Source organism: Periplaneta americana, chromosome 17 (genome assembly GCF_040183065.1).
Source record: "Periplaneta americana isolate PAMFEO1 chromosome 17, P.americana_PAMFEO1_priV1, whole genome shotgun sequence".
Classification (NCBI taxonomy): Eukaryota; Metazoa; Arthropoda; class Insecta; order Blattodea; family Blattidae; genus Periplaneta; species Periplaneta americana.
In genome coordinates this window covers 73,921,879-73,947,602 of record NC_091133.1, presented here as the reverse complement: position 1 = coordinate 73,947,602, position 25,724 = coordinate 73,921,879, and the positions used below count along the sequence as shown (strand labels likewise).

At 34.3% G+C, this 25,724-nt stretch overlaps 2 protein-coding genes across 7 annotated transcripts in view; one reads left to right on the top strand and one right to left on the bottom strand.

Annotated features, from left to right (window-relative positions):
* Positions 1-132: 132 nt before the first annotated feature.
* Positions 133-16,395, bottom strand: Trxr1 (Thioredoxin reductase 1). Of its 3 annotated transcripts, none has more exons than XM_069817336.1 (7): positions 16,232-16,395; positions 15,477-15,694; positions 14,709-14,836; positions 8,043-8,272; positions 2,696-3,096; positions 2,228-2,586; positions 133-1,091 (listed from the first exon to the last, which is right to left on the bottom strand). In XM_069817336.1, exons 1-7 carry the CDS (start codon positions 16,248-16,250, stop codon positions 962-964), a joined length of 1,485 nt encoding a protein of 494 aa, XP_069673437.1. In that variant the 5' UTR covers positions 16,251-16,395; the 3' UTR covers positions 133-961. The 3 variants fall into 3 exon arrangements, with proteins under 3 accessions (XP_069673437.1, XP_069673436.1, XP_069673438.1); XM_069817335.1 differs by lacking the exon at positions 16,232-16,395 and adding an exon at positions 15,798-15,960; XM_069817337.1 differs by lacking the exon at positions 16,232-16,395 and adding an exon at positions 15,817-15,944.
* Positions 15,971-25,724, top strand: part of sni (SDR family oxidoreductase sniffer) — a 24,240-nt gene continuing 14,486 nt past the window's right edge. For 3 of the 4 annotated variants that reach the window (XM_069817328.1, XM_069817334.1, XM_069817333.1), the window contains exon 1: positions 24,771-24,910. Coding sequence is in view for 1 of the 4 variants with exons in the window: in XM_069817332.1 (XP_069673433.1) it covers positions 16,070-16,195; positions 22,135-22,186; positions 22,380-22,570; positions 23,345-23,494; positions 24,672-24,896 (744 nt within the window). In the remaining 3 variants the exon portion in view is untranslated. Of the gene's footprint in view, positions 16,196-22,134; positions 22,187-22,379; positions 22,571-23,344; positions 23,495-24,671; positions 24,911-25,724 lie in introns of those variants that run through there. The other variant, XM_069817332.1, reaches the window with a different exon arrangement.

Below are 25,724 nucleotides of genomic sequence, written 5' to 3'. Positions count from 1 at the left end.
ATTTATGAAGTTGAGCTTAGTTTAAAATACCGTTTGAAAACACAACTTGGTAATTATCAATAACCCAGAATGTTGGCCATTTGCACTACTGATATAATGGACAGGATGTAATAAATTAATCAAGAACTAAAATATAGAGCAATAAGTTTACTTTATTTTTTTCATGCAGAGCATTACTGTAGTGAGTATGCTTAACAGATTTTGTAATAACAATGAATGTCAAAATAAATTATACAGTCCATTTGTCAAATCTGAAGGTACAAAAAATAATGTATACATTCTCTCATTCAAATGACTTCAATTATACTCGATACTTTCATTCGTTTTACAATTTACAATGTTACAACTTCCATTCGAACAAGCTATACAATAATCCTCAATATCATTCCTTGTCTTGTATGTATTATTCGTCAAGATAGCATTACTGTATAAAATAGAATGACAATTATTTCATAAACATTAAATCATTAGCTTCCAAAGCTTCCAAAATGGAATATACTACCACTTTTCAAAACCGATTTTCTTTCTTTACAATTACATCATATCTAAAACCTTTTACGAAACAGGACTCGCAAAGCCCAACAGTATACCTTTCATGTACTTTGGTTCTTTTACAGGAACAAGCTATTAATACAACTGTTACAATATTATACTCACAGCAGAAAATAAATACTGGAAAATAGTAGGCCCATATAATCAGGTCATAAACCCACATGCTTATAAGATGAAATCAGTGTAACTTTCTAGAAATTATTTGGAACGAAAGTTACATTTCAAGCTTAATGGGTTTCAAGTATGTATCTAATTATGTATGGAAGTTTACAACCTATTGTTTTCTGAAAAACAATAAAATATAATTGTTACCATGAAAATTATACTAAATAAAATATCCAGAACATTTTTTTCTACTGTGTAGTATTACACGTATGGTAATACCACTGCAAACTTAAATTAGTGCAAACTAGCTACAACAACTTTGAGGATGAGGATCTACTCCAGATCGTTTTGTTACAAAAATTCTTGTAAATTCTTCTGCTATTGTAGGATGGATTCCCACAGTTGACTGAAGTTCCTTCATAGTTAGTCCACATCTGAAACAAATTATAGCAATCAAGTGAAATTTATGTAACCCACCATCTTACAAGGATCGATACTTCTCCCAATTTGAAAACTCTAGAGAAAATAGACGAGATATTCACCCTGCAATATAGATAGGGCATGCATATACCTGCGCTCACATGCCCACCCATTCACACCACATGCATGCACAAAAGAGATAAACTACAAACTAAAAATAAGAGAAAACATTATCATAAAAAAACCACTAGATATAGAATTGCTTAAAGAAGTTTACAAGAAACCATAATAAGGAATGGATCAAAACAGAAACTGATGATACAAGTTTTACCACCCAACAAGAAATGAAGCAAATGTACAATTCAGGATCTGAACATGATTTCCTAATATACCACACTTACAGCACCTTAAAATACCAGACTCAGTCAAGTGTGTATTATGAAAAGACAAGGGTCTACAATGGATGCTGAATATCGGTTAACATCTTCCAGTATAAACAAATAAAACAAAATTCAAGGGACCAAACAGATATGTACTGGAAAGCAAGAATAATGATGTGAAAGTCGAGAACCTGCAATTGGAAACCGACCAATCCCTTCTTTTTATACAAATACGTTATTACTGTGATACAGTATTGTCTCGGTATAACAGCCTTCAGTTTAGCGTACACATTTTAAATTCTCCACTAAAACCCCATATATTACAATGCTGTGCACAGTTCATATGCTTTACTAGAAATGTCAGAATGTGCCTCTTTCTCTGCGACTACAACAAAAATAACCCTCTAACACCCATGTTTAGCTGTGCACAGTCAATATGCTTTACTAGAAACATCAGAATTTGCCTCTTTCTCTGCGACCACAATAAAAATAACCCCCATTTCTTAAAAATAGCAAAATACAAAACTGCCAAAATTAATAATGAAATATTCTCCAAATGGAATTTCTAAAGCTGAACTATGATGACTATAACCTAATCTATAGAGATGCTTCTTTCATTAGCATGAAGCTTATTACAAAAAAAGTTGTGTACAAAACGAAAGTAATGGAGGAGAGTACATTCTTACTTTTATATACTTGAGGTATTAGCTGTATAATCCAAAGAGATGACTTTGATATTAAATAATTAATATCAAAATTTGACCACTTACTTCATGGCTGATGCAAATCCCTGTATTACTTCTCCTGCTTGAGGGCCAATAAAGTGCATTCCCAGCACTTTCTGAGGATCAGCTCTTAAAGCAACTACTTTAGCATAACAGTTCTTGATATTTCGTTCTGGTATAAAGAATTCAGTCGGCTTGTAATATGCATGGAATATTTCCAAGTTCTCTTCACCAAATTTATTGATTGCCCTTTCCTCACTCATGCCCACAGTACCATACTCCAGTGGTGTAAAAACTGTTGTTGCAACATTCTCATAGTCCATTTGCTCACTACTTTTATTGAAGATGCGCTGTGCTAACAATTTCCCTGCTTGTATAGCCACAGGAGTCAACTCTGGTTTATCCTATAAAATATAACAATGTAAATAGTATATAAATAGTAATTTATTATCAATCTAAAATAACTATCCACGTTTAAAAATTACTAGTTATAAACAGCAACAATGAACTTACCTGCAAGACGTCTCCCACAGCATAAATGTGTTTCACATTTGATTGCTCATTTACAGCAATTACTTTGCAAGATTCAGGAGCAATATTTACACCAGCAGAATCTATGCACAATTCCTTTGTGAGAGCTCTTCGACCTACTGCAAAGAGCACTGTGTCGAATGTATCAGAATGGGTATTCTGATCTTCAGTGCTAGTCCAAGAGACCACAAGTTTGCCATCGTCATTTTTTTCTACTGATAATGGAACACACTTCATGAGGAATTTAACACCTTTCGACGCCATCTCATCTGCAACAATTCCTGCCATTTGTTGATCAAAACCTCTAAGAGGAACTGATCGCACCATAACAGTGGCATCATAACCAAGGCCATTTAGAAAGCCAGCACATTCAAGTCCAATATCTGTTAAATGTTAAGTAATAATATAACACAATTGATGTCACATTATATGAAGTACAGTACTTTATATAACCTATCATAGATTAAAGTTTAATATATAGTGTGAGACAAACCTAAAGGACCAGCACTTCTGTAGCCTCCTTATACAGTCTGACGAGGACATTACCACTCTCGTGCATAACATTCCTGCCATTTCATAGCATTAGAGTCTCGAAAGTGGTCTTTTGCATAACTAGTGAATTATTTATTTCAGGAAATAGAATGTTATCTGAATTTCAGAGCAATTGTTCAAAATGTCCTCCATTACATTCTCTATCTGTTACTATAGTCCCGACGCTGTTATTTCCGGCGTGACTCCACCTCTTTGCTTACATCTTAGAAAGTGAATGCTCTATAAAGTCTAGGTAGGTAGTATCGTTCGCCATTTTTGTTCTTACGTTGCCAAGCTACCATACGAGGAATCTATTTGCCACACCGTTAAACATTATCATGTCGTAGCTCGTATGATAATAAATCAAACGCAATGTAATTCAGCAAATAATTGAGCGGCAAATTACGTCTTCGTGTGCTTTCTGCGAACGCCAACGAAAGAGCTAAAATGGCGGGCGATTATATTAAGTATTTATCGAACCTTAAGAAATGAATCAGCGAATCACAAGACACACATATTTAAATGTAGCCGACCTGCAACGCGATTGGCTGCCGGAAATTAGAGCAACGGGACTATAAATCTACGTATTACTCTGTGAAAAGATTTATTAAATCTACATACTTAGACTTCAACAAACAAAATTTGATAACACAATCTCAAGGGAAAAAATGGAACTCTCTGCATCATAATTCACAGTTAATTCCCTATTTACCACGAAAATCGTCTGTAGCTGCATTTAGATTGGCAACAGACCATGACTGTTTGGCCAAACACCTGCATAGAATTGGAATATATATAAGTCCCCTAACTGCCCATTGTGCAACTCAAACCAAGCAATGGATTCGGAACATCTCAAAATCTGTGCTTCATTGGCTGACCATGATAATATCTTTGAAAAATATTGGAGTGCAAGAGGTCAAATAATGACTTTGTCAAATGCCTGGCATTAGAAAACAACAACATTCTCTACATGAGGTCGGAAAAACCAAATGTACTTGCCATCAGTAGCAGCTGCCTAGTATACACACTGGCACATGTGTATTGTGCATACTCTGTAATAAATTGTTTTGCATTTGTCTCTTATTGCTTCATTAGTCAACATTTTCTTTCTTCAAACCTGTGTTCTTTTATGTGGCTGCTTAAGTTTCCATACACTGTACATCAGCGCATTACTTTGGTTTCTACTCCTCCACTTTTACCTGGTGAGCATCTTCATACAGGCATCTCATCTGAATGAGGAGTTGGTGGTGTGCAGGAAGGGTGTACACAAAATACGATCTTGCAGGAGCATCATCTCCGATCTGCTACAGCATTCAAGCACCATTTCATGTTCACTTGTCAACATCTGGTCAAAACATCAGTGAGCTTGCTGGTCAACTCTCACATGAACAAGGTGCTTCCATCTAATGACTAAAGAACACACATGCCATTGTTTTAAAAACATAATTCAAAAATAAAATAATATTATTCAGTATTTGTACAGATTAGATTGGATTCCAAGCATCTGACCCCACATATGAGGTTTACCAATTGACATAGAACAGCTCACAATGAGTTTTACAATTAACGATGGAAAAAAAAAAAAAAAAAAAAAAAACAAAAAAAAAAAAAAAAAAACAATATACGTTTTTATATAAACGGGGGGGGGGGGGGGGGAACTTGTTCTATATACTTTTGTTACCATATAAATGACTCCAAAATATGGCTGAGTAATTATAGTTATAATTATGTCATCTTGGAGTTTTTTATGAAGCTGATATTTTTCTCTTCATTGCTGAAAGAATTTAGAAATGGTACCTCTTGCTGCCAAAAAGAGGCCAGTCACTTCAATATTATGAATTTTGTATGAAAATAAGAGACTGTAAATTCATAAATTTTCTTCTTTCAGAGTCCACTTCAGCAGGTTGATGTGAAACCTCGAACCTCACAGTGGAATCTATAATTTCCACTGTGTTTTTTTATCTGTTGATCACAGTAATATCTATTTTGCAGTTAATGCCATTCATGGCCACATAATGCACCTTCTCATGGACTTCTTGGCCTGCAGTTCGAAGGGTGTTGACAATCATGGTTCTTATAGTATTGTGCCATTTGATCCTCAGTAACTCTCCCAAGCACATGAGGCAGAGTTTCTATCTCACTGGGTTGTGCTTATGGAGCAGCCCAGAAGGGAACACAGTGATGCCACCATTGCCATTATCTTTAAATTTGAGATTGTATGTATTATAATACTTTATAAAATATATGCAAGTTATTTTTAAAATAAAATGAAAATTGCCAATCCTGCCAGCTGTCTTAAGAGAGGGTGTCAATTTCATTACCCTTGCACCACACTGAAATGTGTAGATTTAGCACAAACTAACAGTTTATTGTCTGTTGTGGAAGAGTGAGGAGTCTGTGAATAACTTAAAAAAGAAAAAACAAAAAAGTTAACAATACAAGGAAAGCTCATTATTAAATATAATGGAAAATCTACGCCATAAATAAATTTAGTACCTACAGAGTATTAAGTGCAAAGGGAAAGAGCTCCTGGCGAACATTCTGCACTTCAACAAAAAGATAATAAGTTCGCAGAAAAGAAGAGAAGGATGAAATTTTCATACAGAAATCTACAGTAAATGTATGTTCTACTGTTTGCTTTAAAAATAATAAATAGCCAATATTACATTACTTTTCATGTATTCTTATTTAGATGTTTAGTAATATTTCATAAAAATGAAAACTGCACACACAAAACGAAAAATCACGAGCTGCTACTGCTTGCCATACAAAAATCTCGCAACTCTGTAAAAATACTGGTAACTCAGGTTTACTGTAAGTCCAGCCCAAGACACAATGCATAGAATTTCCAAATCAGTTGTTGCACTACACTAACAACACAATTCTGCTGGCACTTTGCATTGTTAATTTCAGTTAATCAACTATCTAAACTGTACTGAGAAATACGTATTTTTTGCCATTATTAAATATACAGAACAGGAACGAATTTTTCTGTTTGAAACAAGTCATGAGTTGTGTATATACAAGTTTCAATGGTACTTTTCAGGGACTACACAACCATCGAAACATTATACAGTTAAATAATTTACTGAATCTTAATAGGGATGAAATAATCATGGCTAATACACAATATTAGTAAGAATGAGCTCTAGCAAGTGTCCCAGACTTCATACATCGCTGCAACAAGAGTATAGAACACAACTGAAGAGAAACTACTGCGAAATTCAGGTAAGATTCTCTCCATTTCTTTAAATAAACAACACACTAGCTAAGTGAAAGATCACTTGCAAACTGTATGCTGTGAAAGAGCAAGAATGTTATCTGCGAGAGCTGGTAATCTGCTTGCTAGGCTGAAGTGCTGAGATGGCAGAGTGCTGATCCCTTCAGTTTGACTTGCCCCATGCTTTCAAATTTAAATCCTGAAAGAAAGTTACGAAAAGGATTACGCATGTTTGAGTAGAGATGCAGCACAAAATGGACATCATTTAGCATAAAGAAAGAACCACATATTATAGTAACTGGTAGAAACGTAATTTATCTTAACAACCTCAATAAATAATACATCATTCTCCACAATTTGGTATAATTCTACCAAGAAATATTACTATAATATATAGTAAATTTTGGAGAATAATGCTGAATAGTTGGCTCAACTTTTCTAATTCTGTGTAAAAGGTCATTCTGAATATTAAATTATTTACACAATTTCTCTTGGGCAAAAACAGGCAGTAGAGATTGAAGCAACATATTTTCCTAAGTCTTCTTATTGGATTGGGTGGGCAGTCAACTGCTACAAAATATAGCATCTTTGAGAGTATTTTATTGTATCCTGCAAAGAAGAGACATTTGACAGAATAATTATTTCACCACCACCATCATCATCATTTCCTCCCAAAACATGTCTTAGACCAGGTGGTGTGTTATAGTTTCACATCAGTCCATCTCTTAATCAGGCAACTAACGGATCTTCTTCCACAGGGAGCATACTGCAGGATTTGTTTTGGGATGTGTGTCCTATCCATCCTTCTGACATGATTTTCCCAGTTTTTCCTTTAATTGTTTACATACTGTATTACTGGTTCGATTTTGAGTTTAAAATACGAGAAATAGCTTACTTTTGTTAAGTTTACAAGGAGGGACAAGATGTTGGTGAAATATAAAAAAAAAAAAAAATTCCAATGCTTACATTTGTCTCTTAACACGAATCTGAAACTGCAAGAAGTTTACTTTTACATGAAAGGTGTGCATTTTAAAAATGGCATTAGATTTAAAGATGGAAAAATTATTGGAAACTGGAAGAAAAAAAATCCTCTTTTCTTTTTCTCTCAAGTGTGAAAGAAAATTAGTACTTGCACCTTGAACAGGCTATTATCAATTACACTACACAATTGCCAGAGAATATGGAAGTACCAGAAACTAAACAACTATCAATGATGAAGAAATTAGAAAGAAAATAATGCCCATGTTTTAGTTTTAATATGTATTTGTATTTTTGTTTTACGTCATTTCTAGAATTTCAGTAAAATGTGGATTAGCTGCTACTCTGCTCTTATGTCCGAAATTTAATTCCACAAAATTTGCTAATTTTATTTATAATAATTGATAGATAACTGCTGCCTCAATATAAATGCTTCATAAAATCTGTCATTAGACTTACACTAAATTAAAGAAATATGACTTATTTGAGAAAAATTTACTTTTGAAAGTTATATTTCCTTTTTTCTAATATCTATTCCACTCTTAAATCTTACACCCTCACATACGAAATTTACATCAGCAAGCAAAGGGAAAAGGATACATCCAGCACCAACAACCAATGTTTTCCCAGGAGGTTTTTCTAAGCTGAAAATGTCATCGCTCGTTATTCCATATTCCAGAGCTCCAGGAATGTCTGGATATTTTGGTCTTCCACCAACTGCTATCACAATATGCGAGGCTGTCAGTGTGTGTTCTTTCCCATTCTTCAAAATAACCTTCACGGTGGAAGGATCCACAAACTTGCCATGTCCATTATAGTAATCTATTTTGCTATAAATAAAATGAGAACAAAAATTTGTTTGTTACTTATGTGCAATGTTAACATGTTCGGTTATGACATTACAAACACAACCTTTAATCAATTAGATTAAACAATTGATTAAATATTTTTCAAGTTATCGATTTTAAACACAACATTACTAGTGGCTTGTATACTTGACTCGAAAACATGACGGCCTCTCTTCTTGGAATTGGTAATCTCTCATAAACTCCCATCCTCTACTCAACCCCTAGCCGCATGGCAGAAATACAATAGATCCCAGCATTGCCAAATCTAGCAGTCATTGCCTCTACCTGTTGGGTTTCACCCATTTTCAGTATCTTTTTAGACATTTGTCGACGTGTTGTTTTATACCGTTGTGCGCTTCAATATGTCTATTTATTCCGGCCATGATTAATGAGTGTTGTAGCAGATGATCTGCAGCCAGGCCTCCTGATTCACCTGAAGATCCAGGACCATCACAAGAACAAGTAACACCATCGAAGAAAACAGAATATCTTATTTGTAGAGGAGCGTAGCTAAAAAAACAAAGTGTTAAAATTATTCTAACGTTAGAAATTCTATCCATATTGTAATCGAAAGTTAAGGCAGTTTGATAAGTACAAATCTTAATCACTTAACATCGGACGCAACCGGCAGAGTTGGTAAAAAAATTATATATGGGGCATAGAAATTAAGAATTACGATTCACCAACTGAAGAGAAAATAAACTAAAACAGAATTCGGCAAGATAGACGATTTTATAAGTGATTTACTTCGTCGAACAGTATGTGAACAGTATGCGAAAAAGATATCGCCAACAGCAAATAATCTTACGGAAATATTCTGGCCTGATTTGTACATTATGTTTAAGAATACAGAAAAAATTTCATTCGATTCTACCCAGCACTTTCGGAATTACCAGAAAAAGGGTTTTTAAGGAATATAGTTTGCGAAGAGGAAAAAAAAGCTCATGCCGTTTTCCACTTAACAGCTATTATAGCCAATGTCGCACTTTACATTCAAAATCATAACTTCAGAACTAATACAGAGCCACTGGCGTAGCTCAGTTGGCCGAGTTGACTACCGATCCGAAGTTGCACTCGGGCGTGGGTTCAGTTCCCCCTTTGACTGATTTATCTGATTGGGGTTTTTTCGAGGTTTTTCTCAACAGTAAGGCGAATGTCAGATAATCTATAGCGAATCCTGCACCTCATCTCGCCAAATACCATTTTGCTATCACCAATCCCATCAACACTAAATAACTTAGTAATTGATACAGTGTCGTTAAATAACTAAAAAAACTAATACAGGTTGTTTTACCTGAATGAACTTCAATAGTTGGTGTAGAAATTTAAATTTTATATTACGCCTATATTTTACATAACAGAATTTTAAGGTATAAGAAGTGTACATGCATCCTTAATTAATTCAATCATATTTCGTATCTTATAACGTTCCTTAGGCCTACAGAAAATATGCATCGAATCAGCAACTAAACTGGCAGAGAAACAAATATATTCTTTTTTGTGCTTTAATATGATTTTCGTGTCATGAAAAAATGATCTAAAAGGAATACATTTATCCATGACTGGTATCTAAACTGGTCTTTATTTCACCGTCCTTAGCAACCTAAATAATGACATTATTCACAGCAGTGCTTAAAAGTTTTCTAACTTACAGCATGTTTTTAAATCACTCTCTATATGACAACCAACATATTAGCATTAATCAAAATGAATATATACGAACTTCTTTGCCAACAACACATTACAAAGAAAAGACCTACAATTTAAAATTTAATTTACATACCAGTAATGAATAAAATATTGTATAGCACACTAGAGTAAACATTTTAATTGCTTGTGGAAATTATCACCCAAGGCGAAGCGGATAAAATCTAATTTTACTCTCTTGTACTATAAATTGCTATTCAATGATCACAGTTTCCGAAAATTTTACCAGCGTAACATCCTTAATTAAGTATAAAATTCTGGAACTTCAATAACATGAGAATTTAACACTTATTATATAATTCTGCATTTCTTTGTTTATTTAGGCAAAACATGTTAGTGAAAATATAAATATAAATATAAAGTATTTTTAAAATAAGTTTGTTCATTTTTATACCAATTTTGTTTTAGTAATTTATAAATGAAGGTATATTTACAAAGATAATATAGTCTCGCTGAAAATCGCGGTTTCACGGAACAGAGTTTGAAAAACGTTCGCAAATCACAATGACTTCAAGAATTGGCAACTCGGCTAAGGGTTTATCCCTTGCGCATGCCTGCAGTTAACTGGTGAAGGGGATGAGGGAAGGTCGTCATGTTTTCGTGCGAAGTATAGCAGCAACTGCTGCTTGATAGATATTGAAAACCACAAAATTCCTATACACAAAGCCTCACATTACTGACAGCTGTATTAATAATTCAAATGAAGATAAAGCCAGTATGTGAACCATGGCCATTTGCACAACACTACAAGAACTGCAAGATGTCCTAAAGGTGTATATGTTTGCTGCGATCTACGCACATATTTTTTTTTTTATTTTTTACATCGTAACATGTAATACTGTCTTCATGCATAATTTCATTTCTTAAAACATTTAATATAATTGCGCTTTTTATATTCCTACAATAAAGAATAATTAAATTTCGGGGTTCGAACCAGCGACTGACATTTAAAAGAGAGGTTAAAGTGACAGACTTTCATTGTGTTAATATATTCATAGACAATTAATATAATTGCGCTTTTTATGTCACTCTAGTGTCGGATTCGTAAACTATGCCGTCAATTGCATACATAAAACCGTCAGCCTTCTTTCATTATGGCAGTGCTTTTGAATGCCGTTGTACTTTCATGCGTGTAAGAACGACCTAAGCAGGGACCGCTAAAGTTTACCATTGCCCAAACAACATTATTTCTACATAGTCGTTTATGAGTTCTTGATGCAGTTACATTTCTAGAAGTTCTACCACAATTTCTTGGTCGACCAGCTACACTCGTAATAATGAAGTAATAAAGAACTAAATTCACAACGTAACAACACTATTACCTTTTTAGTAATATCAGATAAACACACATACTATACTGAAACACGAAAAAATTCGTGACAGTTGAACGATGAACAAGGCATTATTATCGAGGTCTCGAAAAGCATGATATTTTGACGTCAACATCTCGCATGTACAGGTTTCTGTAACTACATTTATGATCGTTTTAAGGAAACTCGATTTTTGTTGGTTGAAATTTCATTATTTGAACCACAGCCTTTCCTATACACAAAGTCTCACATTACTGACACCATTCATGACCTTCAAGTATAAATTAACAATTACAAGTAATTATAAGTGCAGTAACACACAAAAATACTGAAATGCAAATAGATCAAAATTGTTTAAATCAATACATCTAACATTATCTCAATATTTACATACAAACTCATGTTTTTAGTCAATCAATCTTGCTGTCTTGCTGTCCAACGTTTTGAATCACTAATTAAGGATTTCTTTACATTTGCTCAAGGGCTCAACTGTAATTTGCTTCATGCAGTTTTCTGCTGTTATGGACAGAGTAGTTTATTTGAACAATTAACAGAATAGAATGATTATTATGGGTCTTCTCAATTTTATTTTACCTAAGCTCTGTATTTACAACAATGTTCTTAACATTAAATAAAGAATGTAGCAAGATTACGTCGTTTTAAAAACATGGGGTGATATTAAGCATATAATTTAATAAGTCAGTCTCATAAATTTCAAACACTCTAACAGCTAAAATTTGAACGTGTATGTTGAGTTAAATCAATGTAAAATGAGACAACGAACATTCCCTTCAACATCCAAATAAAACTAGAATTATACAAGTCTGTAGAAAGCACGTCATATTTAATGCTATCAATCACAACAATAAGAGGTTTGAAAAATTACTCCAGTAGGCCTAATTCAAATTTCATACTCGATAGGACATGCAATATTTTATACTTAATATACTGGTAAATATAACTTTCTTTTAGCTAACAAGCTCCCATTTAATTCGACCACAAGATCACTTGCTGAATGATCAACATGTTTCTAGGGCACTGAGTCATTCAGAAATGTACAACTATAAATACAATTCGTACTGGTATCTGTATTTCAGCACATTACCAATTAAACTATGAACTTTCACATATTACATTAAAAAAATGCTATTACTACAGAACAGTCATTGTTCCAGTTTCTTTCTTGTCCATACAAGCATAATAGTGTGTTCAATGAGTCTGTTTGTGGCTTAGCCTTGCATATTTTCCTACATACTTTCGAAAGTGAAACGCGTTTTTTTATCTAGTCTGAAGAAATTAAAACGAAAGCAGGCCTTCACATTCACGAGGTAAGGAAGCTGTAGAGAAGGACGGAAACAAGTGTTGCAATGCAGCCAACATTGAGTAATTGCATAACCACTATTGTCAACACCTGCAATAACATCTCAAACAACTAAATAGGATATGTATATAGGCACTGCAGATAAAAAACTAGTCAGAGAAGTTTTAAAAAGTTGTAACTCCATATATCTTTGTTAACACTATTTCTTGGTTGTGAAATTTACACAGCATTATAGGCCTACCAGTTTTTTTTAAATATGAGACATGACAGTTAAGCAACCGCGCCTGGAACTACAAAAAAAAAAAAAAAATTACAGTGCACTGTTGCAAATATGGACGACCACACGATCAGCTGATGCGAGCTACCAACTGATGTTAAAACCATGGATAAATATATTTTTATCCACGTTAAAACATTGACAATTAACGCGAAGGTATAAAACAATACAAAAATCGACAGAGAATGAAACACGAAATGTATTAATCCCGACATAGGGTGCACAACGTTAAATGGCGTCAAAAGAGCTATTGAGCACCCACTGTGTGGAAGCTGCAACTTTCCCAACACAACCGTTGTCATCAAGTAACTGGTCTCGCTCGCTATGTGATATTCAGAATCTACTCGATTTCGTAATTTTGTCCTTTTGCAAAAGTGTTCCCATTTCGCATTCAGTATTTTCAGTTGGGAAACAAAAATATCTTATGTCAAAGTCTTCGGTTCTTTGATAACAATATTAATAATTACATCCATACACAGCACAATAATTATTCATGCTGATTAAGATGTCGTTGCAGAACAGAACAAAACATTCAGATATCAACGCACAATATAATATATATATATATATATATATATATATATATATATATATAAAGTCGTATGATATCCATTATAACAGCAGTATTCAAAACACTATCGAATGATTGAAAAGGGAATGTCAACGAAATGCTGATAGCAAGAAAAGACAGTATCATGGCTCCAACCACAACTTTTTATTGTTTTAGATGAGCTTAGGCAACGACTGAAGTGCTGCATTATTCTGATTCCCGAGAAAGGCAATAACTAGTTCATTAAAATAGCGACTTTTGTAAGAATGTCAAAATCATAATGTGCTGTACTAAGGCATACTACACTGCTGTGCCTTCTTGAAATTACTTTATAAATATCAACATTTCAGTATGAGTCAGAAATTGCAGTGATTGGTGGCAATTAAGCTGACAATCTGTGTACTGTACATATTTCTTATATGATAACAGGCCAAGTATCAGTATCGCTCGGTCTCGAGAATGGCAGTGTCGATAATGCGATTTTCGGAACTAGCCAGAGACTGTTTGCCCGGCTCTAAAAAACATATAGCACACGACACTGAAGATTTTTTAAATGAAAAAAAGCGAAAAAAAAAAAAAAGGTCTAATTTTCAAAGGGAACGTAGTTTAGAATGTGAGGAATTCATACAGGCCTAGGACGTCAGTTGACTAAGACATATTAGAAAATAGGTAAAATTTGGAAAGAATTCGTCAGTGTAGGTAACCTAAAAGTGATTAGGCCTATATAACACGTGAAATTGAGGTAAAACAGTTCAAAATCAACGCAAAACGCACATTTCACTTTACTCAGAATATGCAAGGCATACCAAAAGCCTAAACTAATCTAATCTAACATGTCACAGATTCATACATGCAAGGCATACGAAAAGTCTAAACTAACCTAACCTGCCAAAGAGACTGATTCCTGCACCATAGAACTCGGAAAAATGCAAGTTGGAAGTTTCAGTGTCACATGCTATAGAAAAGCCGTGAAAAAATAAATAGCTTATATATGGTACATGAAGATATTGCTAAGCCTACTTTGTATTAAGCAGAAGAATAAAAGGGAATGTGTTCGGGATCCGGCAAAATGCACATTTTTGGGCCACTGTATTAAATTGTGATGCATTTCTGAAAGTTTAGTCTCCCAAAGTATAGTTGAGTATCATTAATAACATGTCCCTGTTAGAAAGAAGCATGGTTACAAAATAAAATAAAGAAGTGCCGTTACTTAATTAAGTAAAAAAGTTCTATGTTATTTCTAAACAACATACTTGTCTCGTAACTGAACTCTCGTTACCCAATTTACAGACTTGATATGGTCCTGCACAGCTCCTCTTAAAACTTGCCAGTCATGCTTGATAGGAGTTCCTGGAAGCATCCAGCCATATGCTTTGGCATCCTAAAATTAGAAATGTGCTTAAGCTTACCTAACTTTACATGGAATATGCAAATAAGTTTTATCACACTTCAATTCAAAATATTATTAAAACACAGTACCTATTTAAATTAATTCTTCATTATTCATCCTTGGTACCTACCCTACTTCATAAACAATGAAGCACCAAATTGAGTTCCCCCCCCCCCCAAATTTAACAGTACATATATGGTGGCTTTTAAGTGCATATGTGCATACATATTTTGCCTTTTTAATGCCTATAAATCCGCACCCTAATAATGATTTCTAAGCAAAGAATTGAAAAAAACAAGTTAAATTTAAATCGAAAGCTGGCAAGGTAGGTAATAGATAAAGTTATGAAACTCTTAACAGCCAGATCATCATCTGTTGGGGTAGAATGTGTTTTCTACTTTTTCTACCTCATCTCACTACATCTCGCCAAAAAATTGTAAAAAAAAATGTAATTGTAATCTTGTAAAATTTTGGGTAAAATCAAATAAATCTGATTTAATTAACACTGATTTTTGTTGTTTTCTTTTATAAAAATCATTTTTACACCTTATTCAATGGTACTAATCAGAGGAAATACTGTACATAGTTCCGAATGTGCACAAATTAGGATTAGCGCTATACCATTACTTACCTCTATTGCTTCTCCCAACAGGGCTGCATAATGCATAAGCTTCTTCGGAATACATCCCACATTCACACAAGTTCCACCCAAACCCCAAACTGTACCCCTTGGCGAGGGTGTTACATAGTCAAGAACAGCAACTTTTGCTCCATGTTGAACAGCTTCCTTTGCACAAGCTAATCCACCGGAACCACCACCAATCACAACGAGATCATAATGACCGTCCGCTATGGAAAAAGGAACAAATTGCAAAAAATTGACAATGACATGCACCATGCACAATACCAAACGCACATTATACTGGTGTATTAGCTACAATTATAAACATACACGAGCTGAAATGCCTTACAAGTCTGTTGTTTATGCCACTACTTAAGCAGATGTATTTATTAGTCCTACTTGAAGTTGAAACTAATGTTCTTCGGACATTTAAGGCCCTAAAACACCACTTCACCACCGCCATACTTATACTGATTACAGACTGCGTTCTATTGGTTCTAGGCGAGTACGGTTATTCGATCTTTGCTACTTGAGTTGGTAGCTTGACGAAAAACTTCCGACTACAGACGGTCAAGATTGAGAATAAAATATATTGACTGGGAATGAAATCTGTTTTAATTACAGGTTGCAATCGTGGGATTGGTTTAGGACTGGTAAAATATTTAGCAGAACAGCCAATTTCCCCGAAATACCTATTTGCTGCGTGCCGAAATCCGGAAAAAGCACAAGTAAGTTTCGCTTAATATAATTTATTAGGTACTTACTCGGGAGAATAAGAGGCATGATGTAGTTGTTCGTAAACGAAAATGACTTACAAACTCTAAACGATTATATATATTAAATAGACAGTGATTCAGCACTTTCTAGTCTAGTCACCTTGCACAATGAACCACAACACATACGTAAGCTTCCTCTGCAGTCTGCAATCGCTGCTGTGAGGGCTGAAGAGAGGGGAGATACGTTAACAAATAGCGTATGAGCATTACATTTTGGCGCCCTAACGTATTTTCAAAATGGGAACAAGTGCACAGATTTTCACATATACTATATAGTTTGTTATTTTATTCTTTTAGAGTTGTCGTGTGACAAATCCCTTTCGTGAAAACACTGAACAAACACTCTGCAATCTGTGACACCTTACAAATTTGTATTGCCTTAAATTATGAAGAATTAATTAAATCTCATTGAGATTAAGCATTGTTTTTTTATATTCGAGCACCCCGCGTCATAAGTGTCATGAGCTCATGACCAAACCTCCCGGAACGCCATTGACCAAAAGCAACACTATTTTTGGTGTCAAATTGGAAAGCCATGAAATCCTACGGATAATTCCCACAATGCAATACCAGTACATCATCCATTGTTGCACCACTCTCTCATTTAACTTTAAGAGCATTGTCAATTAATGCGTCCGTGACATTGGCATGTTATTTATTATTAACTCGCGATTGTTAACGGGCAAATCTTTGATTTTACTTCCCTAAATTGTTGAGCTTTATATCGAGATTATCGTGGAAATCATAGATGGATGGTATGGCACTGATTTAAATCAATAAAGCTGCATTCATTCGTTCATAGTGTTCTGCCCAAGGGCATGTCTTTTACTACAAAAACCCAGCATTCTCCAGTCTTTCCTATTTTCTGCCTTCTCTTTGTCTCTTCATATGACCCATAATCTTAATGTCGTCCATCATCAGATGTCTTCTTTTGCCCCGAACTCTTCTCCCGTTCACCATTCCTTCCAGAGAATCCTTCAGAAGGCAGTTTCTTCTCAACCAGTGACCCAGCCAATTCTTTTTCCTCTTTCTGATCAGTTTCAACATCACTCTTTCTTCATCCACGCTTTTCAACACAGCTTCGTTTCTTACCCTGTCTGCCTGTCCATTATATATATCTTTGTGTGTGTGTGTGCACTGCAAATTAATTTAATTATTTAATATTAAATACCAATCCAATAATTTTATTAGGCCTACTTGATTCTCAAAATTGTGGTTGAACACTCCATAGGCATTCGTATTTGCGATAGTCTTCAATAAAACTAATCTTGCCGCCATTTTCAGCTTAAAAGGTCCACCAGCGCAGGGTTGCCATACGTACGACTATTTTGACTAACTGTACGAGGTACGATCAAACTCTATGTCGTACGCACTTTGTACGGCTATTTTACTGAAGGAAGAAAATTATTTTGGAACCTATAATGTTGGTCTACAATTAAAATAAAATTAACGGTTAATTCGTCCATTTTCTAGACAACTTTCTTCATCCAGTAAGTCATTGACTAATATGAAAAAAAAAAAAAAAATGTTTCAAAAAGGAATAGAAGATCCTTATGAAATCAATATGGTAACTACACTTGCCATGCAAATCGCAATTCATCATCTTGAGCTCCAGGTTTCATGTTCCAGGTTCCTTTGATATAACCGCACCGGTTATATCAAAGGAATACGAGTTCAGAGATCTGCAAACTTTATTGTATGCTCAACAATGGAAGCATTTTATTAATGAAATAGTCCCACAGTAGTCTAAAGAAGTCCAAACGCGCCGACATTTTAGCGGTGACGGATTTGAGTCGACTGCAGGTGAATTAATTTGATGTAATCATCAGCAGCCGATTGATATTAAATATCTGCCGTCGCACTGGCCAAAGATAAAGTTTCTACTGACTTCCAATATAATAATGTTTTTCCGATCAAGCGTCATCGTGCATGATTTATGGGGACGACAATGTCGATGAAGAATGGTAATTCGAATGCTAAATGTCATTGTGGATATCATAATAAATAATATTCTTGTTTGGATGAAGAAATGGTTGCTGATTTGTTTGAATGTTGAAAGTCATTGCGGATGTGAACAATAGTAATAATATTGGAACCAAAATTTTGTGGTACAATTTGATATATATATATATATATATATATATATATGCATGCCTGCGAACCACTTTTTTGGGTGCTATGTGAAATATATTTGAGCCGTTCACAGCAGAAGTTGTGTAAGTCAAAAATGGGTAATGAGGGTTAAAGTAAACATTCTGTAAAATACAGCGCAAAGTAGCAATTAATATTCACTTTATTTAAACTATTAGTGTTCAATGGATAGCAAGAACGACATATTAATTGCTACTTTGCGCTGTAGTTTACAGAATTTTTACTTTAAACCTCATTATCCAATTTTGACTTACACCACTTTTGCTCTGAACGGTTCATTTGTGTGCATTTATCTATAAAAATAGTAAAATGACGAATGTACGACGATTTTATGCTGAAGTACGATATTTTTCATACGTTGGTACGACGGTTGCGTTTTCTTTATCTGGCAACCCTGCACCTGCGTTCAATTAAGATGCATGGAGATTTTGTGTCTACACAGTGTGTTGTATTGAATGCCATCTTCACTATGTACAAATATTCATTAATAAATATTAAATATCAGTCCGACACTTAGGCCTACTTGATTCGCAAAATTGTGGTTGAACACTCAATAGGCACTCATATTTGCGATAATCTCCAATAAAACTTATCGTACTAGCCATCATTTTCAGCTTAAAACGTCCACCAAACAAAAGAATTTTCAGTTTATCCACGGCCACCTAAAAGAATCGGCTGCTCATTACATCCTACATCGGCATCAACCCCTTTGATTTGATTACCTGGTTGGGTTTTTCCGAGGTTTTCCCCACCGAAAAGGCAAATGCCGGGTAATATTTTGGCGAATCCTCGGACCTCATTTCATCTCACTACATCTCGCCAAAATGTAAAAAAATTGTACAACATTGTAAAAATTGTAGAAAATTACTAAATTGTAAAACTATAAAAATTTGTAAAAATTGTAATTGTAATATTGTAAAATGTTGACATGTTCCACATCTTAAAGCTTCATTGCTCATGTAAGATCTATGGAATAAAATAAATGAATGAAAATGAATGAATGAACTGTTCAACAAAATACGCACAAGATACCCACCGGCGATGGGTAGCTTTCAATTTTGGCATGTGCCCTATTTTTTTGTGGACAAAAGCATGCACAATTGAATGCATATCGTTCATTCTTGCATGCATTGCTTGAATGCTTAAAGTTAAAAGAAAAGTTGAACCATGTAGCTGCCCTATTAAGGTATAAAGTCTTGCCGCCTGCATTTCCCTTTAGCTTAGGGCCTACTACTGAATATAAAAGCTCCAACATTAACTCAACAAAGGAACACACCATGACACATGATCTAAGCAAGAAACTCCTTCAGGAATTTTAAATCATTTAATAGCTTTGTGCCAAAAAGAAATCCCCTCTGTAACAAACACCTTTATTGCTCTTTGGTCCGAAACAAAAAGAATTGCAAGTTTTGGATTAGTTTCTACAGCAATTGTAAGAGAGTAATAAGATAATAACACAAGTCCATATCGACTTCTACTGAGAATACTAATGAATGCTATCATACACTGTAGTAAAGGAAAGATTAACTGGCTTATACCATCAATGTTAAATCTGCTTATTTAATGACCCATTCAACACCTTTGAAGTCAGTCTTGAGATTCTGGCTGATGTGTACATCTATTATCAGGCAGTACATTTCACTTGACAATATGTGTCACAGGAAGAACAATTGTTTGTATACATCTGAAGTCTGATTAGTGTAATATGTAGCTATAGTCGGTGATGTATGTAATGGAGGGGGGGAAAGGAACTGGTCACTCTACCCCATTATCTCTGGCGTAGTTACCTCATAAGTGGTGCCTTGTGGTATCACTTATGAGGTTCAGACCTGTCTTCGGACAGTTGACTAGACAAGAACAATAACCCATTATATCAGAAACTGTTGAAGATATCTCACGAGAAATTTCTACAGGATAAAGATACAATGTTTCTAAGCAAACAAACGCAGATTTATAAAAAAAAATACCGGTAGAAGTTGTAAAAATATACAATTTTTTAAAATAATGTTGATTTTATTTCATTTTTTATGTAAAATATATTTTTTTCTGATCAAACTGATAGACATACACCTCTTAATGTGCGTCTGTTGCATTATTATATTATTGTCAACATGTATTTAAAATTTCATTCTTCTGCCATTTATAGTTCCTGAGAAAATTGGGCATTAGTCATAGAGGTCTAGTTTGCGCCATTGTGTGTATAATTAAATGCGTGAATTATTGCATATTTTTGTGTGCCAGCTAACATTACAGAATCACTGTATCAGTACAAGAATAGTACAGAACACCTGGAGAATAACATAAATATTTTGAATATCAGTTGCAGTACTCATTTCTGGTCATATGAATTAATTTTAACAAAACAATAGACATAATTCTATTTTTTGAAGGATGGTGACAATATTGACAACAGCAATAATAATAATAATAATAATAATAATAATAATAATAATAATAATAATAATAGTAATAGTAATGTAATACTTACTTACAAATGGCTTTTAAGGAACCTGAGGTTCATTATCGCCCTCACATAAGCCCACCATCGGTCCCTATCCTGAGCACCTGCCACCTCCCTCAAATCCATTTTAATATTATCCTCCCATCTATGCCTTGGCCTCCCCAAAGGTCTTTTCCCCTCAAGTCTTCCAACTAACACTCTATTTGCATTTCCAGATTCACTCATACGTGCTACATGCCCTGCCATATCAAATGTCTGAATTTAATGTTCCTAATTATGTTAATTGAAGAATACAATGTGTTGTGTAACTTCTTCCATTCTCCTGTAACTTCAATAATAATAATAATAATAATAATAATAATAATAATAATAATAATAATAGTATTAATAATAACAATAGTAATAACAATAATAATATCGTAGGATACCTACTCTTCAAATCAGGTATACAGTGGCATGATTCAGATGGTTATTTCTGTATTTAGTTCAGTGTGCTTTCATAAAATCATAGTGATTGGCAAGAATCGTTTTGTCATGAAACATTTATACCAGGGTTGCAGAACTGGGGAAGAGAGGGGTGGAAACATGGGGAAATAGTTTGTTCCCCCATCTACAAGGCCGGAGCCTTCAATGACGTATCCATGACGTTTGGCAAGATCACTGAATACATATCTTTTCTCCCCCTACCATATCCAATGACGCAAGGGTTGAAGGGAAGGGATGAGTTCCATGTTCCGGCTTGTGACGTCTGCCACAATTGTAGCACAGTTTTGTATCCTTGGTTTATAGCCTACTCTAGTGTCGAATGATTAATATGTTAAGAAAATGACATCTAATGTCAGTTGCGTAGCAACAGCAATGACGTATGCCACACTATTGTGACATCATTTGCTTAGCAACGGATCATTCAGACGAAACACGTTAATTTCATTGTAAATACAATACAGATATGGTGCTATATTATTCAATAAGGAAATAAAAGAAAAAGTAACCATTAATAATGCAACACATAAATTGCATGTATTTCACTCTAAATCATATTTACAATCCTTATAAATAAGAGTCAGTTCGTTAAAAATCGAAATACAGTATCACAATAACACCCAACCAGGAACGTAACAAATGTTTCACACAATTACAAGGATCCTATGAATTCCTTGTCACTCTTTTTTTTCTGTATACCCACACGTAAACTGAAAGATTGAGTAGGGACGTAGAAAGAAATTTAATTTGTATTCCTATATATCATTTAGTTTCTGATAATTTTTAATAATTCCAGGTTCTTCAGGAGATTGCAGAGAGAAACAAAAATGTTCATATATTGAAACTGGGTAAGTCTTTGTGATTTGATAATTAAATTTACTTCAATATTACATTTTCCTTTAGTTATAACACTGACTTTTTGTATCTATTTGCAACTTTCTGCACTATGTTTTTAGTTTCGTACTGAATGAAGCTGTTGTGTTGATATTTTTGTTACGGAAAATAATTCTCAATCATTTCCATTATTGCATTTATTTCTAGATGTCACTGATTTTGAAAGATACGATGAAGCAGTTAAATACGTGGAATCAGTGGCGCAAGAGGAAGGACTAAATTTGCTCATGAACAATGCTGGTATTTCTTCCAAATTCACCAGAATCAACTTGGTAAAAGTTGAACAGATGACTGGTGGTTTTTTGACAAATGCTACTGCTCCATTAATGCTAACAAAGGTACAGTACTGGTTTAGTGAAAGTTACAGCAGTCAACCTGATGATTTTGACAAAGAAAAGAGAAGTATTTACTAGCCCACCATTCCCTGTTATTTAGAAAAAAACAAACTTAGAGAAATTAAAGTAATAGACCCTATGATAGGAGCCAAAGGAACTATTTCTCAATTTGTAACATTATTTTGACAAAGACATAATCTAGAAATCCACAAATTAAAATTTCTTGTATTGTTAACGCTTAAAGGATCCACAACTCTTCTAAGAAATCGTTGTTATACTTTACAGTTGTAAATTTCTATATTTGTATAATTCTTTGTCACACTCTTATTAGTTTTCGGTAAGGCTTATATGTGTAATATTAATTTTCTTTTATGCAATCACACAAACTGTTAGAGTATACTTTGTCCTCGTGGTAATCCTCTAATGATGAAAGTTTGTAATAAAAAATATATCGTATATAGTTTAATTCTTGCTAGCGAGTTTCTCAAGTTCTTCCAAGAATTTCAAGAAGATGGTAGTATTATTCTATCTTCTGTTTTTAAAAAAGTTCAATAATTTAATTAAATACGAGTGTTTTATGGTTTTATGAATAATGAGACAATTACAAACATCATGGAGACAGGTTTTACAATAGTGAAAAGTCAAAATTCATGACATATATTATAAAATACTGCACGATAATCTTTTGTTGTGTAAATTTAAACATTTGAATAAAAAGCGTTCTATGCAGTTTATACATTTTATTTAGCTCTAACAATGTTCTAATATTAATTTTAGGCTTTCCTTCCTCTACTGAAGAAGGCTGCACAAAATAATTCATCCAACCCATTTGGTGCTTCACGAGCAGCTGTGGTAAATTTCAGTTCTGTTTTAGGATCAATAGCAGAAAATTCACAAGGAGGTTTCTATCCATACCGGGCTAGTAAGGTATGATGACAGTTACTGCAATTTTACACAATTATGTGACTTCAACTTCAAAGTAAAAAAGCATTGTTATATTTAATAGGTAGATGACTTTTTTCTACAGTATGTTAAACATAAATTTAGGAATTTTTTTACGAAGCAGCTATACCTGGTAAAATATTTTGTGAATATATAATTCTTTCAGTTTTTAAATACATGTTTAATAGAAATTATAGCGAGCTATTTTATCTTTCGAAATACGAATATTTCAGAATCCCCAATAGAAGAAAGAGTTACATAACTCAGAAGTATCAGAATTCATTCATTCATAGTGTTCTGCCCGAGGGCAGGTCTTTCATTTCAAAGCCAGCATTCTCCAGTCATTCCTATTTTCTGCCTTCCTCTTTATCTTCACATATGATCTATATATCTTAATGTTGTTTATCATCTGATATCTTCTTCTTCCCCGAACTCTTCTCCCGTTCACCATTCCTTCCAGTGCAACCTTCAGTAGGCAGTTTCTCCTCAGACAGTGTTCCAACCAATTCCTTTTCCTCTTCCTGATCAGTTTCAGCATAATTCTTTCTTAACCCACTCTTTCCAACGCAGCTTCATTTCTTATTCTGTCTGTCCACTTCACACGTTCCATTCTTCTCCATATCCAAAGTTCAAATGCCTCTATTCACTTCTTTTCACTTCGTCGTAAAGTCCATGTTTCTGCTCCATACAGTGCTACACTCCACACAAAGCACTTCACTAGTCTCTTCCTTAGTTCTTTTTCCAGAGGTCCACAGAAGAGATGCTTCTTTTTATATTAAAAGCTTGACAGTATCTTTGAAAAATATTGGAGTGCAAGAGGTCAAATGAATTTATTGTCAAACGCCTGGCATTAGAAAACAACATATTAAAAGCTTCCTTTGCCATTGCTATCCTCCTTTTTACTTCCTGGCAGTAGCTCATGTTACTGCTTATAGTACATCCCAAGTATATGAAGCTGTCCAGTTGCTCTACTGCCTCATTTAGAATTCGCAAGTTTACCTTCTTTACTTTTCTTGCTATGACCATGGTCTTCGTCTTCTTTGCATTTATCTCTGTACAAGTGATAATCTGTCTGACCCCTTTCTATGCTATAATATTGTGGAACTGAAGTACAAATGAATAATAAATGAATTAATAAATAAATGCTCAATTTTTGTTTTAGGCGGCTCTTAATGCTATCACACGTTCCATGAGTGTCGACCTTAAATCTGATGGTATTTTAGTGGTTAGCATTCATCCAGGTTGGGTAAAAACAGATATGGGTGGATCAAATGCGCCAATGAATGTGGAAGAAAGTGTTAGTAGCATTATGAAGACAGTTGCAAGTCTAAATGAAAAACACACTGGAACATTTATTCAATATGATGGAAAGGAGTTGCCTTGGTAATTGAGGTACCGTAGGTGAGAAGAAAAACAAATTTATAAATCCTTGAGAACAAACTGTAAATCAATAAGTGTTTAAAAGTATGTACAGTCAATTCCCAATAATTCGTGTGCGATTAATTTGCTTTGCGGGTAATTCAAGGGATGGGGCAAAGCAATGTTATCATTTACATTTTTACTCGATTTACTCTCCCTCCTCTCAAACGTCTCTCCTCTCTCTCCCTACTCCAACATCTTTCGACCTGTGTTGCCAACTGTAGCATAATTATGCTACTCATAGCAAAATTCACGTCTCGTAGCATGTAGAGTAGCTTCCATAGTATAATGCTAAAATATAGCATAATTGTAGAATATTCAATGCACTAGAACAGTGGTTGTCAGCATGCGCTGAAATGGGTAAGGAGTGTCTCGGAATATGCACCATCATACAGAAGGGAGAGAGAGAAAGCATACCCACCAGCAGCCATGGATGCATGATAGTGCAATTTCTTATCTGCGGGTAAGAGACGCTAACCCAAGGATGCACTATGCTGATGACTGCTGCACTGGATCCTGCAAAGTGGGAAATCTTTTCATTGTTTCAAAATGTTTTGCTCTGTTTCACATTTTTCACTTGATTTTGAAGTGTATTTTAGTAATTAAACCTGTTAGAGTAACTTTTATTGGACTTTAAATATATAATAATAAAAATTTTTGCGAATAATTCACGATTTTCGATACTTCGCAGAAGTTCGTGCATTAATTACCGCGAATTATCGGGAATCGATTGTAATGATATTATTACATTCCTATTTAGGAATGTGTGAACAGATACTAATACTAAAATATCGAT

Coding starts and splice junctions, on each gene's coding strand:
- Trxr1 (XM_069817335.1), bottom strand. CDS start 15,930: ATGGCGGTGGTGAAGTGGTGTTTTAGGGCCTTAAATGTCCGAAGAACA. Junction 15,695..15,797: donor TGTAAGGCATTTCAGCTCGT/GTATGTTTATAA, acceptor CTTTTTCCATAG/CGGACGGTCATTATGATCTC. Junction 2,587..2,695: donor CTGTGGGAGACGTCTTGCAG/GTAAGTTCATTG, acceptor TATATTTTATAG/GATAAACCAGAGTTGACTCC.